We start from the raw sequence: 12,755 nt of genomic DNA, 5'->3' as shown, positions 1-12,755 counted from the left end.
TCTTATTTTTGTGTGGTGTTCCCTTGTTTAAATATAAACAATTTATTCTTGTAGATGGATATTTGAGTTTTTTTTGTTGCAAAGCTTGGCCCTTAAGAATAAAACAGCATTCTTGAATGTGTCCTTTGATGGACATAAGCATTCATTTCTCTTGGATGTATGCATGGACGTAGAATTGCTAGTTCATACAGCAGGTGAGGTGTATGTTTAGTTTTAGTTGATAATGCCAAAATGGTTTTATCAATTCTCTTTCTAGCAATGTATGAGAGTTCCAGTGGCTCTGCATTCTTGCCAGTACTTGGTATTGGTGGTCTTCTGAATACTCTCCATTCAGGAGGGTGTTTGTTATATTTCTTTGTGGTTTCATTTGCATTTCCTCGAAGAGACATCATGTTGGGCCCTTTTTCTTACGTTGTTGGCCATTTGTGTGTCCTTCATGAAGCGCCTATTCATGTCTTTTATCCATTTTATTAATTGGATTTTTTCTCTTATTTGTTGGCATTCTTTTTTTTTTTTTAAGATTTTATTTATTTATTTGACAGAGAGACAGCCAGCAAGAGAGGGAATACAAGCAGGGGGAGTGGGAGAGGAAGAAGCAGGCCCCCAACGGAGGAGCCTGATGAGGGGCTCCATCCCAGAACACCGGGATCACGCCCTGAGCCGAAGGCAGACGCTTAATGACTGCGCTACCCAGGCGCCCCTAGCATTCTTTACATATTCTGGTTAAGAGTCTTGAGATATAAACTACAACATCTTCTATTTCTCTGTAGTTTGTCTTTTTACCCTTTTAATGGTACCTTTTTATGGATGAAAATTATTCATTTCGGTGAAGTCTTATTTCCTCACATTTTTTCATTATGATTAATGCTTTCTTTTAAATTTTATTTTTTTAAAGATTTTGTTTATTTGTCTGAGAGAGAGCATGGGGGGGGGCAGAAGGAGGAAGGGAAGCAGAGTCCTCACTGAGCAGGGAGCCTGACATGGGGCTAGATTCCAGGACCCTGAGATCATGACCTGAGCTGAAGACAGACACTTAAACCAACTGAGCCACACAGGTGCCCCCATAATTAGTGCTTTTTGTATTCTTAAAAAAAAAACTCATCATCCACTGGGTGTTATACGCAACTAATGAATCATTGAACGCTACATCAGAAACTAATGATGTACTGTATAATGCCTAACTTAACATAATAAAATAATAAAAAACGCATCACCTTTCCATCTCTTGAGTATCTTGAGGCAGAAAAAATGTGGAGAACCACTGCTGTAGAGTCAGCCATAGTCACACTGGACATCGTCATATTCTTGGTTTGGATTGGCTGTTTGAATGGTGTTCTGGTGGTGATCATATTTATGAAACACTTTAGGCTTTACAGAGCCCTTTATTGTTTGATCTTATTTGATACTATGCGGGAACTCCCTGTGGTGCTTAGAGGAGAGCTTGGTCCTTTCTGATGGCGGAGGACTTGGGTGTTCAGTATCTGCTCTCTGTGGGCCAGGGCACCTTCGCATTTGCTGTAGTCTTGTGCGCAAAGGTGAAGCAATAGACTAGCTGGGTTGAGATCCTGACTCTGACTGTGGACTAGGTACTTAACCTATTTGAGCTTTGGTTTTTTCCATCTGCCCAATGGGATAATGAGAGTATACCTACCTCATGATGTCATTGTCAAGATTAAATGAGTTAATTTACATATAGTGCTTAGCATAGCATCTGACATACTCTCCTAGGTTATTATTATTGTAGCTTTTATTCCATTATGGTGTTTGATAGTAACACGATTCTTTGTAGAACTAGAAAGAGCTCGTTTACTTCCAGTTCTCTTTCATTGTTTTATATTTTCCCTTGCTCGTTGCACACCCTCTTTTGGAGTTCTCTTTCTCTTTCACCATCTCCATTTTTGTTATGAAAAGCCAGATGCATTTAAAACATGAACTAAGCTGATGCCGCTAGAAAAGTATGGGACTGACATGGGAAGTACAGGGTCATAGGGAGTTTTGCTCATTTTATTTTGTTTTGAGGAATGGTGGCTAGCTAATAGGGACATAGGGACGGGGAATATGGAAAGAAACTTACTGCTTGATTCCAAAATAAAGTTGACCCTTTCACCTTGGTTCTTGGAAATTCACACACAAGAGATTTATATAATTATGGTTTAAATTGTAATGAAGGAAAAGAAACTTGGAGCCAAAGGAGTGTTTTCTAGATGCCTAGAAAGGATAGTACTGTGATCCAGATATACGCACATGAGACTGAGAGAAAATTACTTGAACCTCGGGGTGGGTGATGGGATTAGAAATAATTGTATTAAATCCAATTTATTCAGTTCCATACTACCCCCTCCCACAAAAAAGGGGAACAAAACCACATGTGGAAAAGAACTTACATTTTGATATTTCTTCTTGAAATGAAAACAAATCCTGTTGACTTTCCTGGTTACTAGGGCCAAGTGGCCTCTAAGTTTGTCTGAACTTCCTCCTTGTGGTTCTGGGTGGAAATCTCACACTGTGTGCCATGAAATTGATGTGACATCTGCAGGGTCACTGAAATCTTGATATGCTAGGCAAGTATTGTGGTCTCACTGTTTGCTGGTGAGCACCTAGCAGAAAATGGACTGGAGACTTGTTGGCTGTTTGACCCTAGTATATACCAGAGGATGTCTTTGCTCTTCAGTGTGGGGGGATAGGAAGGAAAGGATGGGGGCCTGTGGGCAGCCCAGGGCAGTGAGTCTCAGACCTAACTGTGCATTGGGATCACCTGGGGAGTTGGTTAAGCCCAACCCAGAAATTCAGATTCAGTAAGGTGGTTTCAGGCTAAGCATCTCCATTTTAAGGGAATGCCTGATTCTGAAGCTGGTGGTCTGGGCACAACACTTGAGCAATACTCAAAGGTTCGGGTCCAGGGACCTGAGAGTTCTAAAGTGGACTGCAGCGTTGTAGACTTTTTTTCTCTAAGCCATTAAGGTGTTGTGCTTGAGGTAGAAGAGTAGAATCACTTCGCCATGCCTGCAAGCCAAGGATCAGCTCTGTGGAGCCATGACTGCCAGTAGTCTGCAGACAGTGGGTCTGGTGCACTGAATGGGCTCACGGCGGGAAATGGGCATTTGAGTCTGAGAATGAGAATTTCTGGGAAGAGGGTGGAGGGCCCTGGCAGGGGCTGTGGAGAAAAGGCTTACTGTATTCTCTGAGCCCTCTTTGTGTTTGGGTGCCACTGCTCAGGATGGCCTTCACAGGAAGGACTGCCTCTTGAGGAATTAATGTTCTCATGTTCAACACCTTCACTCATCCACCCACATACCCAGCTACCATCACTATTGTCCACCTCCACCTGCACACACGCAACATATGCACATGTACTCACACCACACCCTAGTGCCCCTCGAGTCCCCAACCCTCTGGTACTTAGATGCTTACATCTTTGAAAGTGTTTTTCCTTAGGGGATGTTGAGGAATAATCAATGAAAAGAAGCAGATGTAATATTTAAAATATGTTCATCATAATTAGATCTGGCATATTCAATGGAAATGTGGAAATAAGTCAGGACCAGTGATTATATAGGTCAGAATGAATAGACTTGTGCTGATCAGGATATGGCCTGGCCCATATGTGTTTCATTACCATACTGTTCTGGGATCATTACAGTACCGCAGACTCAGATGGTAATAGGACTTAATTCTTGCTCAGTGGACCTCTTACGTCCTTTTAGGCTTTCTCAAACTTTAAAGATGAGGATTTAAATCAGTAGTTCTTAACTTTTTGAGGGTTGCAGTCTTTTTTGACAATGGGTAAGATTGAGCTGTTAATACAGAAAAATATATGTACATTTGAAGATGGAAGGGTGGTTTATAGACTCTCTTGGACCCATCTGTGGACCCTAAGAACTCCTGATTTAATAAGCACAGAGGGCTTTTAGCCCCTCTCCCAAGGACATTTTCATGGCTCAAGTCTCTACTTGTGAAGTGCCATCTGTACGGGGAACTCAACCAACACCATTTGATATTGTGTGCAAGCTTTCTGGAGGGTTTGTGTTCAGTTTGAAAGGGCAAGGAGATTTCAGTGAGAGGGTGCAAAGAGTTGTAATGCACGTAAAGAACTTAATACCTGACTTGGCAAGTATTCCCTTAAAAAATGATACACATTTAATATAATTATAAAGCCAATTACTGTCGTAAAACATCTCCATGTCAAAAGGAGTTTAGAAGCCTTGGATTAGAGGTTAGAAGAACAGGGTCCCCCCAGCTTGGTTATTTCCCCTCTCTTTAATCTCAAATCCAGTAATTCTGTTCACTTACATACATAATGAACTGCAAGCCTACTGTGAGTAAAGCTCTCTGTTAGGCGTTTCGAAAATAGGAGTGAGTAAGACCACAAGGAACAAACAGGGTCTAAGGGAATTACTTTAATCATTTGTGTCGCTTAACTGTAAGTAGGGTCCTGTCTGCTTTGTTTTTTCCTAGCTATCTGAGGGAGATGGGTTTATTGAGGGGCATTCATGAGATGACTTTGCTTTCTGAGACTGGAAGGCAGCTCTGAAAAGCTGTGTGTGTGCCTGTCTTCATGTTGTTAATCCCAGCAACCCCTCACTCTGTTGTTTGGGTGTTTCTTGAAGTTTCACCTTCGTCAAGATCTCTCTACCTGTGGCACTGGGTTCATGTCTTTGTCCTCCTTTCTCCACAGGCCAGGGGTTATCACCATGCAGGCGTTGTCGGAAGAGGACCGGAGGCTCTGGATGGAAGCCATGGATGGCCGGGAACCTGTAAGTAACAATTCAGGGAAGTAGAACAGAAATAAAGACCCAGAGTTGTTTGTTGCTTCCCAAGTGCAGTGATTTTTTGCTCTTGATCTAAAGCCTTAGTTTCTCAAGACCAGCGTACCAGAGGGCATCTTTTATTCTTGAACTAACTTTTGTCGATGGTGATACTGCTTCTGCGTGGTTGCAGTCCCTGAGCTTTGGCTTCTTCTTCCTTCCGGTCAGGCTATGTGATACTGCCCTTGGCCAAGGCAGTTGTAGTGTCCTTAGGTCTTTTAGAGGAGGCAGAGTCTGGCTTACTGAATACTGATGTCTCCATGGAGTAGGATGCAAAGCATTATCTCAAACCTATTTGAGTGGGATAAATGATTATAAAAGTGTATACAGATTATGTAGTATCCTTGTTCATCACCTTCTGGTTCAGCATCCCCTTGCTATGGTAGCCCACATCCCATTATTCACAGTGGTATTATCAGTGTAGATGGAAGGATTTAAGCCTTGGTAGTGTGATCTGTGGTCCCATTTTTGAGATGCTGGCCTTTCCTGGTTGATGTAGTCTGGTGGTTTTCCTGCATCTTGTGACATGTAAAATTCACATCAGGGCCCAGGGGGTGTCCCTAAAGTCAAAAATAGTGGCCTTATCTTGGTGCCAAAGATCTCAACTGCAGTGTTCAGCAGATATCAGGGTTATAGAAATCCTAAGAGTACATCTGAAGAGTACAAAAGATAAAAAAGAATCCACAGTGTCAGAGGGCCAGTAGTTATCACTTGCAAAGGCAGTATCCAGAGGGGGGATGTGTGCAAGGCCATCAGGCCATAGCCTTCATTGAGTATAGAATTCTTCGCATCAAGATGGATATCCAGTATAGATGATTCCAGTTCATTTGTATGTTTCTTTCTCAGCCTAGCCAGGTTAGGTGATCTCTATTGATGAATGTGTCTTCCTACTTAGCTATTTTGTCTATAAATGTGAAACTGAGCAGAACAGCTGAGCAGAAACAAATAACTAGTGTTTGGATAGCATTTAATAACATAGAGCAAGATTTAAAGAACCATTTAAAGAGTTTGGAACAGCTAAATTTGAATTGAACATTATTTTATCTTGATTCTTCTGCACTACATATAAGATACCCCTTGTTTTCTCTATACGTCGTTACTGATAAAAACTCAAAGCAGGTAGACTTTTTTCTTTTCTTTTCTTTTCTTTTCTTTTTTTTTAAACCAGGATGTTTATTTGTGACTGATTATTGAAATCCTGAAGATGAACTAGATGCTGTCACAGCTCCCCTGTTGGGTTGAGGTGTTGTTCCTTCTCAGATTTCAGGCCTGAATTTGTGGTAGATAACTTTTAGGTGTCTATTTGACCAGTTCCAGTGGTATTTTATCTTTGAGCCTTGGTACTCCAGTTATGCTTTCTCTTCTGCTTGGCAGGATAGCCCCATTTGCCACAAGTCAACTTCTGAAGGTGGTAGGCCTTAGAGCCACAGCGGGGACATAATCTGTGCATCTTAACGTGACACTTTTCAAATAATGACGTCCCCTTCATCATCTGGTTTCTGCAGCCGAAACCAAAGAGGCTGGAAGAGTAGGTACTTCTGCTATGTGTATATATAGCAGATAGACATTTCTACCATTAGGGTTTTGTGGGCACAATAGCTGCTTGTTGTCAGAGGCCTTCGAAAGCCACTTCCTAGTTGTCCTTTATCTTTGCTACCATCACCTACCCTTAACTGAGCACTTTTGTGTGTATAAGTCACGGATTTGGCATAGTACATGTCTTAACCCATTTATTCTTCTTAGTACCTATTAAACAAGTATAATCTTAGGACATCACAAAATACTACCATTTTACAATTGAGGAAAGTGAGACTCAGGTTCAGCAACTTGGCTCAGTAGCACGACAGTAAGTGGCTATAGTGGTAGGGTACTGGTTAGGTTGCCATAACAAAGAGACTCCAAAGTGTAGTAGCTTAAATAACATAGAAGTTGATTTCTCTCTCCAAGCCTGGAAGTGAGCAGTCCATGCTTTGCAGGGTCATTCTGCCATACTCAACCCATCGCTTTCCAGGTTGCTCTACTAGTCATTGCTGTTTTTCAGCCAGATAATGGACATGAAACTATCCAGGAGCCAGAGGATGCACACATCACTTCCAATGGCCCTAACATACTTATATTGGCCACATCTAGCTACAGAGGAGGATGGGAAATCTAGGTTGAACATAGGCAGCCATGGGCTCAGCCGGTCCCCTGGGTATTTTATTACTTCCAGAAAGAAGATAAAGAAGACTGTAGGGTGGTTGACAGTTTCTATCACAGTGGCAGAGGTAGAATTTGAACCCATGCGTAGCCCTAGATGTGTTTGGTTTTTATGATTAATAGAGATGAAGAGTGACGTTGCCTTCAAGAATTCTCACTCATTTCACTTTTTATACTTTATCTGAGTTTCTTGAACGATTCTTCAATTCTAGGGGAGGAAGTACCCAGGAAGAAAAAAATCTTGTCAGGGCATACTATTCTTCGTATGGATAAAAACTCCACTGTTTTGAGGTCTCCACCCCCCCCCCCAAGCTGCAGTTCTACAACTGCTTCACCAACTCCATTTTAAACCTTCCCTTCCTCCCTCTCCCTACCATTTGATATTTGTTCTCTGTATGTAATTGGTCTTACTAACCACTTGAGTTTTCCCGTAGATTAACATCTGGCTTCTGCAGATGGAAAGCATGCTGTTGAAAGAAACATCTCCTTGCTCCAGAATGTACACATTAAAACAAGTTTAAACACAAAATAATTCTGTTTCTAAACATAATATAAAATTATTTCTTCACAGGAACATATAGCTTGCATCGAGAACCGCATCTCTGTGTACTTTTCAGTTTCCTGGAGAGAAACAGACAAATGATAACTGCGTAAGTGGCAGGAATACTAGGCTTAATTTTGTCTCCTACTGCTGAGAGCCTCTAGGGAACATTCTTGGAGATACATACCCAGTAGACAATTAGCAGCTCCAGTTTTAATCACAGTTTCCCTAATTAGTTAAGTCCATCCCCTTAGAAGTTTTGGCTTTCGTAAGGGAAGCAGAAACCTGTTTCCCTAGCTGGTCTTGGAGTGTTAGCCTTATACCAGGGAGAATATAATGGCAGCACCTCACTTTTGTTTTTGTACTTAGAGCTCAGTGGTTCTATGAATGATTATTCGGTATTGGATCTTTCTTTCTTTCTTTCTTTCTTTCTTTCTTTCTTTCTTTCGAGGGGGTGACTTTAGTTTACATCCCCTTTGTGCTTTTATCGTTTAATAACACTTTAGGATGGTTGGAAAAACAGTCTAAATGAGCCCTGAATTGGTTGATTTTATACTGTTTTAGCTAATTGTTATATAAATTACAGTTTTTAGTGCTCACTGACTTTCTAGTTGAAAAATTTTGAATGTCTATATGGTATTCATGGATATATAATGGAAGAAGAAATTAGAGTTGTGGTTCTGCAATGAACATTATAGTTTTTATCTATGTTGCGAATTTGAATTCAAATGAAGGATGCTTTATTTACACTCGGCCTGAGAAAAAGCTGGATTTATTGGCTTATGGAATTTAAAAAAAGTTGGGGTATAATAGTTCCAGTCCATCTGAATCCAGAAACTTCCATAATATTTGGAGTTGGTTTCTTCTTTTGTGTTGATGTCATTTCTATTAGGTTCTTTCCAGATAGTGGTGATGGGCTTCCAGACTGCTCCAGGCTTACATTATATTATCAAGAACAGGAGTCAGGAAACTTATTCTGTTAACGGGCCAGATAGTAATTATTTTAGGCTTTGGGAGCCCTGTGGTCACTATTATAGCTACTTGGCTTTGCTGTTGTAGCTCAAAAGCAGCCATAGACAATGTGTAAATGAATGGGTATGGCTACATTTCACTAAAACTATTTAAAAACAGGTAGAAGCCAGATCTCAATCATGGGTCTTACTTTGTTGATCCCTAATCTATAAGTCTAGTGGAAAGAGAGCATTATGTAATAATTCTAAACAAGCCCCATATTTGAATTTTCTTGGACTAAATACTTGGACCTGAGTGTGGGGTAGGTGAATTGACCAGACGTGACTCATCTGCCCACTGTGCTAGAACTGTGGTGGTGGGGAAACGTTGGCTTCCCCTAATGGAAAAATCAAAGCATTGCTATATGAGGATGGGGGGAGACATGAGGTAGGCAAAAGTGACACAGCTTCTCCCCACTCTGATATCTATATTCCATGAAAATTTCTATTCGAAGAGCTTATTCTTTGATATTGGCCAAGAGTGAAAAGCACAAGTTTACCACTAACATCATACTTAATTGTGAAAGACTAAATGCTTTCTCCCTAAGAATGGGAACAAGACAAAGATGTTCACTTCTAACGGTTTTATTCAACATAGTACTGGGAGTTGTAGACAGAGCAACAGGGCAAGAAAATAAAATAAAAGGCATACAGACGTGATTTTATAACTATTTTTTAAAAACTCAACAAGCTAGTTAGTAAGATAAAGTTTTGAAATGATTCTGCTGGATTTTCCTGACTTTCTGTTAAATCTGGGTTGACAAGCTATAGACTCATCATTGTAGCCACATAAGCTTTTATTTTAATCTTCTGTTACCTGGTCCTTACTTGCCTCTCACCTGGACTGTGGGCAACCTGGGCCAAATGCCCACAGCTGGAGCATCATCATTGCTTGTCCATTACCATCACAGCATCTGCCACAGACACACACACAGCCTGAAGTATTTATTATTCTCTCTACACTATGGAAAGTTGACCCAGAGACTCAGTGGGACAAATAGGATAACCTGGAGCCTCAGAGCCTGGATCAGCCTCTTTAAACTGTGTGCCAATATATTTCCCTTAGCTGTGATTAGTGGTGCCTGTCTGGAACTGCTTCTGTTACCTCCTTATTTTAGAAGTATTAGTGCTCCTTCACATTCCAAGGATTCTTTAGTGAAATTAGATATTTCTCTAATGAACCACTCCTTGAATCTCTTTTGACAGCCAGGGGGTTAGAAGGTTGGCAGATGCCAGAATTATGTAGAATTAGATTAGGAATATAAGAAACAGGTGGTATAGCATGAAAGGTTATGTGTAAACCCATGTATTAGTTGAAACTGTGAAATCAACATCTTTGTAGGTCAGAAATGGCCAGATCCTGGCTTTTTCATAAAGCTGAACCTCCTAGTTGTGGAGCAGTGTCATACCCTTATTTATATAAGAGGGAGCAGTGCCTGAAAAGGTCAGTCAGTGGTTGATCTTGGGTAGATAATCCAGGTCTCCTAGCTTCCAGCTCTGTGCTATTTTTACTACAACACACATAATGCTGAATTATTAGGAAGTTGTAGTTGAATTGTATCTACCCTTTTAGGTGGAGCTACTTTGTTGTGGCTCCTGCAGTGGTTGAAGGAAAAAGAGGAAGACACTAAAGAGAATCCTCTAGTGAGAGGAGAAGACAGTGTGGCTTCCTTCTGCTCACCTCCATTTTAAGGAAATCTTCCATTTTAGTCCTGTGGACTTGGAGACTGAACAAAGTGTGCTCCTCTCTCACCTTTTTCTGCTGTGTCTAAACTCTAACCCCCAAGTGTTTCAAGAGCTCGTAGAATAAATGAGTAGTTGCATTGCATTTTATGCTCTGCACCTGATACCCGAAAGAGCTGTTTAGAGTATTTAAAGGAAAAAGTAAGATTGATTACTGTTAAGATTAGTCAGAGGCAAAATGTTATGGTGATTAAGAATGTAGTGTAGGAGGGCACCTGGGTAGCTCAGTTGGTTAAGCATCTGCCTTCGGGTCCTGGGATCGAGTCCTGCATTGGGCTCCTTGCTTAGCAGGGAGCCTGCTTCTCCCTTTGCCTGCTGTCTCCCCTACTTGTATTCTCGCTTGCTCTCTCTCTCTCTCTCTCTTGCTGGCAAGTAAATGAATAGAATCTTAAAAAAAAAAAAAAAAAGAATGTAGTGTAGGCTCTGGGCATTTGGGTGGCTCAGTTGGTTGAGTGTCCGACTCTTGAGCTTGGCTCAGGTCTTGATCTCATGGTCATGAGTTAGAGTCTCACATTGGGCTCTGAGCTCTGTGTGGACCCTACTTAAAAAAAAATGTAGGCTCAGCCAGCCCGAGTTTAAATCCCTACTCACCACTAATAGGTCTCACACCTTGTACAGTGACTTAGTCCCTGCAAACATGTTTCTTTGATAGCAAAATGGGGATAATATCTTCCTATAAAATTGTTTTGTAAGGATCAACATATATGTAAAGTGATTGGCTCAAGTCCCGAATGTGGCCAAGTACTCATTAAAAATTAGTTCTTATTGTTGTCTTTTTGGAGATGGGGGCAGATAGTAGGATAAATGGATTCTCTTTCTAGCTTCCATTTCTAAATTATTTGGCTCATTTGAGCACAGAGTTTATTTAAATCACCTTGCCTGGGTTCACCAGAGGGCAGGCAGGGACTGCTTTCACTAGTCTGGAAAAAGTGATTTCACTGAGCGGTCAGGCTGAGCTTGAAGTATACAAGTGGAGAATTATGAAGTAATCTGTAGCCTCCTTTGCTATAATGCATCCCAGGCCTGGCAGTTCATCAGCCCAGCTATATGCTAAGCTCACCTCACCATTTTACTGGAAATGCTTAGATTTTCCTTTCCGTGGTAAAATAAGTGATCAAAGGAGTCTGAATGGTTAAGAAGGTGTGGGGTGAAATCGCTAAGCTCTCGTGTGATGATGCAGTTCTCACTCCTTTATGACTGGTGTGATGGTTTGGAAGGATAGTTCTACCCATTTTGTGAGAGCTTTCTTTGTAATATCACATAGTGTGAGGTGAAGAGTTTGAGGGTGAGGTCTCTGGTTTGCTTTCTTTTATTCCCACTTGTCCCCGAGCTGCTGGAAAATTGGATTAGATCTCTATTATTTTGCTTGTGTTTCTTTTTCTCTTACTGGAGCAAGAAGCTGGCTGCAAGCTTCCTCTTTGAGTCCTGTGAATGTTTTTATATAGGTAGAATTCATAATAGTACTTACTATTATCACACCAATGTGTGCAAGTCTTAAAAGGAATCGAATGCTATTCACTTGGAATTTGTTCCCTTTGGTTAGATGTTCTTCTGAAGAGCAATTTCTCATAAAAGACTGTTTAATTGAGCAATGTGAGATACAAAGTGGGAGGAAGAGAAAGTCAGGTGAAATTCGATTTTATGCTGGTGAGTTGATGAAACCTTCCCAAGAAATGGAATGATAGGCAGAACATTTTTGTTTGAATGTTAGGACTTCATAACATGTTGGTGGCACTTATTCCGGTCGTAGGCATTTTTCTTTTAGCGTTTAGCAGACATTTATAGATTGTCCACCGATTACTTTGATGGACAATGAGGATCCAAGATGAGGACAGGCCACCTTCACAAAATTGGTTTGTTGCTGTTTGGCCATTGCCTCACACGTGGCTGGCACAAAGTAAGCACTCAGCAAATATTTGTTGAACACCTAGAGTCAAAACTAAAGGGTTGAGGATAACTGAGTGTTAATTATTTATTTCATTTCATTTTGTTTATTTTTGGGAGGAAATTGGGTTGATTTCATTACGTGAGACCATGTGTGTAGAGTAATCAAATTCCTTGATTTTGTAGTCCATTTAGATACATACCTATCTATTTGTACCAGAATTTAGGTGAGTGATTGGTAATGTTTTTTATGCCATGATTCATTTGACAATCAAGTAAAGCTTTTAGACCGTTTCTCAGAATAATGCATAAAATAAAATAAATTTCCTTTAAAAAGGAAAAAAATTACATAGAAATAGTTACCAAAATATTAAAACCACTTGGAATATAAATATATGCTTCTTTATTACCATATTACATAATAAAAGGAAGGGCAGGTGTGATAAATCCTATAAATGATAATTCAGATTATCTGCAACAGTGGTAATGTTACATGGAAACACCTGTGATTTTTATTGGTGGCAAAGTCAGAACCACTGTGGTTTGCTGCCCATGTTCATATTGAAGGGAATG

General features: G+C 40.5%; 1 protein-coding gene and 1 pseudogene across 2 annotated transcripts in view; one reads left to right on the top strand and one right to left on the bottom strand.

The window, feature by feature from the left end:
• Positions 1-12,755, top strand: part of ARHGAP26 (Rho GTPase activating protein 26) — a 413,878-nt gene that overhangs the window by 153,088 nt on the left and 248,035 nt on the right. For both annotated transcript variants that reach the window (XM_040622289.1, XM_040622290.1), the window contains exon 11: positions 4,676-4,754. In XM_040622289.1, coding sequence (XP_040478223.1) covers positions 4,676-4,754 — 79 coding nt within the window. The remainder of the gene's footprint in view (positions 1-4,675; positions 4,755-12,755) is intronic.
• On the bottom strand, positions 5,993-6,519 carry LOC103663849 (annotated as a pseudogene).

Source organism: Ursus maritimus, unplaced genomic scaffold (genome assembly GCF_017311325.1).
Source record: "Ursus maritimus isolate PB19 unplaced genomic scaffold, ASM1731132v1 scaffold_5, whole genome shotgun sequence".
Taxonomy (NCBI): domain Eukaryota; kingdom Metazoa; phylum Chordata; class Mammalia; order Carnivora; family Ursidae; genus Ursus; species Ursus maritimus.
The sequence above is the reverse complement of the archived record's forward strand: the minus strand, read 5'-3'. Positions and strand labels throughout refer to the sequence as shown.